A 6,000-nucleotide genomic window follows, 5' to 3' on the forward strand; every position below is an offset into this window, starting at 1 on the left:
ATACATGCAACCTTCTCAGTCTATGTAAGGTTGCTTGGATGTATGTTTTCAGAGACGACCATTTGCTTTAGGACAGACAGTGTGCTCTTCCCCGATGAGGAGTATTTCTCCCACTCTCAGCATTCTGTAGTTGCTCACAGTTCTCTGTGCAGGTTTAAGGCCTCACAAGCTCTCCCCCCATGCATATCAGCATGACTATTGGTGTCCTTGTTTAGGCAGCCATGTTGGTGAGAGTGGATGGGTGTTGCTTCTGACTCTCTCTTTTTTTTTTAAATTATTTTGTTTTTGTACATATACATTTATATTATTACACATGTATACACTAGATTACCTATGGCAAGAAGAACCATGACACAATCAGGAATTATATAGATGTTACATTCTTAGTGTTTTGGCTATTTGTCTTTGACAGCCTTGAAGAAGACATCTTTCCTATCTTGGTGCATCTAAATTTCTGAATGTAAATCAATCTCCACCACATATTGTCATTATCAACTTAGAACACCTATCTAGACCTAAAAACATCTTAACCCCTAGACAACTAAGCTTCATTGTAAAACAAAGCTACCTGGTCATGCTGTCGAGGATGTGGAGAAAGGGGAACACTCCTCCATTGCTGGTGGGAGTGCAAACTTGTACAGCCACTTTGGAAATCAATCTGGTCATTTCTCAGGATATTGGGAATAACTCTACCTCAGGACCCAGCCATACCACTCTTGGGAATATACGCAAATGACGTTCCACCATACAACAAGGACATTTGCTCAACAATGTTCATAGCAGCTTCTGATGTTCTTAAGAGACACAGTATCTCAGCAAACTGTCAGTTTTGCTCTTACACTCTTTCTGCTCCTGGTATACAATGGTCCCTGAACCTAAGGTTTGGGAGTTGTATAGCAGTTGTATCCTTTGGGACTGGATTCCCTATATCTTTATGTGGTCTTCCCTCCATCTGTGTTCAAGTTTACTCTTTTTATTTTGTTTCCTTTTGTTTTTTGAGACAAGGTTTCTCAGTGTGTGGTTCTGGCTGTCCTGACATTCGCTTTGTAGACCAGGCTGACCTTGTAATTATATTTTAAAATGCAACATATATAGTCACATAGGGAAATTTTGAGCATCAATCAGGGCTTCAACATTTAGATTTTATGCTAACACAATTCAGCTTATAAGCGTCAAGTGGTTTTAGTGAAACAGCAACAACAAAACTTCAAGTTAGTGTTCTTACTTTTCATTTCTCATACTTCAAGTTTTTAGACAAACATCTATTATTTATGTATTTATTTATTTATTTATTTGCTTCTAGAGAGAGTACTGCCACAGTGTGCATATGGAGGTCGGAGGATTCTGTGGCTGGGTCAGTTGTCTTCTTTCATCATGTGGATACTGGTGAACCCACTCAGGTTATCAAGTTTAGTGTCAAGTGCCTTTACCTGCTTATCCATGGCAGGCTTTATTTTGCTATTTTCTTAACTCATTTTCACATAAGCATTTTATTTTGACTTTGAATAATAAGTGGCATTTATTATGATTTAAAGAAGGGAATCACAAATGAAGAATCCCACCACTTATTCCAAGCCAAACTCTCACTGGCTTAGAATGCACTTGGCTAGTGCCATTTGCTCCCACCTCTTTTTGCTTGTTTCCTCTGACAACAAAAATCATCTTTGAAATAAGCTGAGCAGCCACAGCTTGTTTTATCATTTCTGGATGGGACAGCCTTAAGGTTTTTAGACATTTTGAAACAGTGAGCTAGTAAGAACACAATTTATTTTTTGCATAGCTACCCAGATAAAATACAACCAGATAAAAGACAACCTAATTCTTGCCTGAATCTACAGCAACTTAATGATGTCAAGCGGGGCAAAAACAAACTGATTTTTGTCTTGGTCCCTAGCATTTTGTCCTCACTGTGTCAGGTGTCTGGCTATCCCCTTGCACAGTAAAGGCAGGATTCTGAGGAATTAGTCAGGGAGACTAAAAGGTTATGTAAACAGAGTGTTGTTGAATAAGCACGCTGCATAAATATTAGGACAGGCGACCAGTGACCTCAAATAACTCTGCCTCTTTTCAGCCCTCTGAGCCCAGCACTACCTCTGCAGCCCTTTTGACTGGCTCAGCAGATTATCCTTTGTAGCTTGAGCACTGAGTGTGCACAGCACTCACCACCTGCCTGTCATCCAGCTGAGCTATGAGGTTGAGCTCAGAGCCATGTTTGCCTAGAATTTTCTAGGCTCTCAAAAGAAATGTGCTTATCAAGGACAGCCCATCTCCAAGTGTTCAATCTCAGCTGGATCAAAGGAATGCCCATCAGCACCGCAGGGGGTCTAACTCTGAGCCAGAAATGCATTTAAGGAAGATCCGCATTCTTTTCCCTCCAGGAAGAGACATTTCCAGAAAAAGAAAACCACTGTAAGCTGTTCACATTCCAAACTGTGCTTGCCCCAAGCAGGAAGAGATACGAGGAATCTTTAGCTGTGGTTGGTACCTGAGAATATGAATTTATTTGAAAATAGGATCTGGGTAGTGGTGATTGAGTTAAAATGGAATCATCAAAGTGGGCTCTAATCCAGTATGCCTGGTGTCCACATAAAAAGAGAAATCTGGGCCGGGAGAGATGGCTCAGAGCTTAAGAGCACTGTCTACTCTTCTAGAGGTCCTGAGTTCAATTCCCAGCAACCATGTGGTGGCTCACAACCATCTATAGTGAGATCTGATGTCCCTCTCTGGTGGGCAGATGTACATGTAGGCAGAACACAGTATATATAATAAATAAATAAGTCTTAAATTTAAAAAAAGAGAGAGAGAAATCTGGAGGCTGGGGAAATGACTTGTTGGTAAAATGCTTGTTGTGCAAACATGAAGACCTAAATTTGGCCCCCAGAACTTATGTAAAAAGGCTTATTTGAATCCTGGCACAGTGGTGGTGCAGACCTATAATCCCAGCACTCGAGAGCCAGAGGAATGAGGATCTTTGTGAGGCCAGCCTGGTCTACAAAGTGAGTCCAGGGCAGTCAAGGCTACATAGAGAAACCCTGTTTTGAAAAACCAAAAAAGATGATTGGGTGGCATGTGTGGAGGGAAGGCGGGAGGGAAGGAAGGAGGGAGAGAGACAGAGAGACAGAGAGAGAGAGAGAGAGAGAGAGAGAGAGAGAGACAGAGAGAGAGAGAGACAGAGAGAGAGAGACAGAGAGAGAGAGACAGAGAGAGAGAGAGAGAGAGAGAGAGAGAGAGAGAGAGAGAGAGAGACACAGAGACAGAGACAGAGACAGAGACAGAGAGACAGAGACAGAGACAGAGACACACAGAGAGAGAGACAGAGACAGACAGACAGACAGACAGACAGACAGACAGACACACACACACACACACACACACACACAGAGAGAGAGAGAGAGAGAGAGAGAGAGAGAGAGAGAGAGAGAGAGAGAGAGAGATATGTTTTGGGGACTGACCATATATATAGCTCAGAGACAGAACTAGAAAGCCAAAATATGTGCAAGATTGGAGGCCACCCCCAGAAACTAAGGCCCTAGAACAGTGGCAGAGTGATCCTGGCCACAAGAACCAACCACAACCAGTGTCTTACAGAACCAGGAACTAAGGCGCAGAGGTGTTGAGCCATTCATTCCACTCCGCCCAGCTTGATGTGCGCTGTGGATGTCTATGCTTAGAAACCCTTTCAAATGTTACTGCTGTTGTTTAAGTAAACGGTCTCTCCCGTAGCTACTGAGGCCTCTGAAGCCTCCGTCTGTCACATATAGTACAGCCTCATCCTCTGTCACATATAGGACAGAGTGTTCCAAGTGGGGGCATTCTGGCACAGGCTGAAGGGCACGGCTGCGAGAGTGCCTGGTACTCAGCAGAACTGGGGAGCGTAACTGCCAGATCTGGGGCCAGCCAGGGGTCTGCCTGTTCCTGCCTGGAACAACTGAGTGTGGCCAGACCCAGGGAGGTATGAACTTCAAAGCAATTGTGGCTTTCCCATGCCTTTCAGTTTTAAGCCACAGTCCAGAAATGTGGTTGTTTAATTAAAAAAAAAAAAATCAAAAACAAAACAAACCTAAGAGAGGGTCAGGTTAAGTACAACTTAGAGGCATTGGGCACGGGTCAAGGTTAATGCAGACAGAGGAACAGTGTCGAGGCCTGTGTTGGCATTGGGGGTATTTCTCTTCTGACTTCAGAGAACATGCTGTATTGGACCACACAGGTGTGTGTCTTCTCCTGTGATGTGTGGATGGGAGGAAGGGAGCCTCGTGCCATCAGCATCTCTAGCAGTCCTAGGTGCTTTTACTGTCCTGTTGACCTATTTGCTGGATCTGTTTGGTGTCATCCTCTGTTTTGTACTGCTGTCACAGAATGCCTGATGCATACAGGAGAGTCTCCAATTTGCAGGATCTGCCTGTCTCTGCTTCCCAGAGTGCTGGGATTAAAGGCGTGTGCTACCACACCCAGCTGGGAGTTTTACTCTAGTCACAATTCTGATGACTACAAATTGCAAGCGGCGTGGCCCAGGCATCTGGAGAAGATACCTGTGGTTTTATCATAACATGGTCACTAAAAGGAAAACGGGAAGTCCCTGTGTGCTGAGGGGCCATATGTGTGAGTAAGGAAACAAGGGCTGGAGGAAGAGCCTGGCTCGACAGGCCTGTTAGCAGCCACTCCCGCTAGGCTTGGCCCATTCCTCAGAGATAGTCCATTCCGGACTGTGGAATCCGGAGACCTTGTGCCCCCTGAGGGCTTCACCACCTCCTTCTGTTGCCATGCATGGGGAGGAGCTTCCAGCACACGGAGTCTCGAGCACACCCTCACATCATACGTAAGCCGCAGCTTAAGGTTTGGCAACCCCAAGTGGGATTAGGTGAGAAGGAAGTGAACGGCTGAGCAGGAAGCATAGCCATTGGATGTGCACATGGCAATTCTCAGGTAGAACCCTAAGACCCGGGACACAAAATGTGGGGCACAACATGAGATGCCATAGAGGAGAAGACAAATGATTAACTTTTGCTTAATGTGTGTGTGGGGGAACCAAAGGGCCGTACAGCCAACAGTTAAAAAGTATTAGGTTTTGAGATAAAGGACAGAAAGATTAACTTCCTTCATTGTAAACTTCTCAGACCATAGACACTGATCAACACTGATCTACACAAACTGGCAACAACCAGTTTTGTTTCCTAGTTCTAAATATTTAAACAGAATATCTTAGTCTCAACATTTGAGTTCCGTCTTTAGAACAAAGTCCGAGGAATATCAGCAGGCTTCCGTAGCAAACCAGCAGATAACAGCCTGGCTTTGATGGCTTCTATGGAAAGTTTAAATCCTGGGCGTTTTATATATCACCATTTAGCTTAACCTTTATTTTTCCTGCTTTGCTGTTAAGAACTAAACCCTAAAACAACAGATTCCACAGTACAATTGCAGAGATAAACAGCCAAGCCGTGCACTCACCTGGGAGTGGGTCCAGGGCCCGCATTGATTTCCCAGGCAAAGACTGCAATTGCTAAGGTGATGACCCCACCTGGAGACATGCTGCTCCCCCAAGGCAGCCCCGGAGCCTTACAAAGCATTTGTTTGCAGCCAGAGGACCAGGAACAGTTATTGCTTGCATATGCTCAGGGTTTTGTTTGAGTGTGTTGGTTTGTGCTACGTAGGTGTCAAAGTCCAACCAATGGGGTGTCATTTATTGTAATTCCTGACTATTTTTCCTTATTGACAAGGTGTCCTTGTGCAATAAACTAAAACAAAACAAAATAAACCAAAAAAAAATGTGAAGGTGAGTAAAAATTAGGAGCAGAGCTGTGTAAAGATAAAACAAACAAACAAACAAACAAAAATCAATCAAACAAACAAAATCCCAGCAGTAATTCTTTTGGGAGACTCTCCAAGGGAAGATAGCATAATTTGTGGATGAGGCTTACGGATTATTCTCATAAAGACAGGCTCAAAATAACTACAGAAATGGCATAATGAAAGATAAGGCTTACAGCTGGGCCTGATGGTGCA

The 6,000-nt window shown here is 44.0% G+C and overlaps 1 protein-coding gene across 2 annotated transcripts in view; it reads right to left on the bottom strand.

The window, feature by feature from the left end:
- The window catches only part of C9 (complement C9), a 46,864-nt gene extending 41,262 nt beyond the window's left edge, over positions 1-5,602 (bottom strand). For both annotated transcript variants that reach the window (XM_084781824.1, XM_084781825.1), the window contains exon 1: positions 5,446-5,602. In XM_084781824.1, coding sequence (XP_084637950.1) covers positions 5,446-5,564 — 119 coding nt within the window. In that variant the 5' untranslated portion in view covers positions 5,565-5,602. The remainder of the gene's footprint in view (positions 1-5,445) is intronic.
- Between the last annotated feature and the right edge of the window lie 398 nt (positions 5,603-6,000).

Source organism: Acomys minous (assembly GCF_964271855.1).
Source record: "Acomys minous genome assembly, chromosome: 5".
Lineage (NCBI taxonomy): Eukaryota > Metazoa > Chordata > Mammalia > Rodentia > Muridae > Acomys > Acomys minous.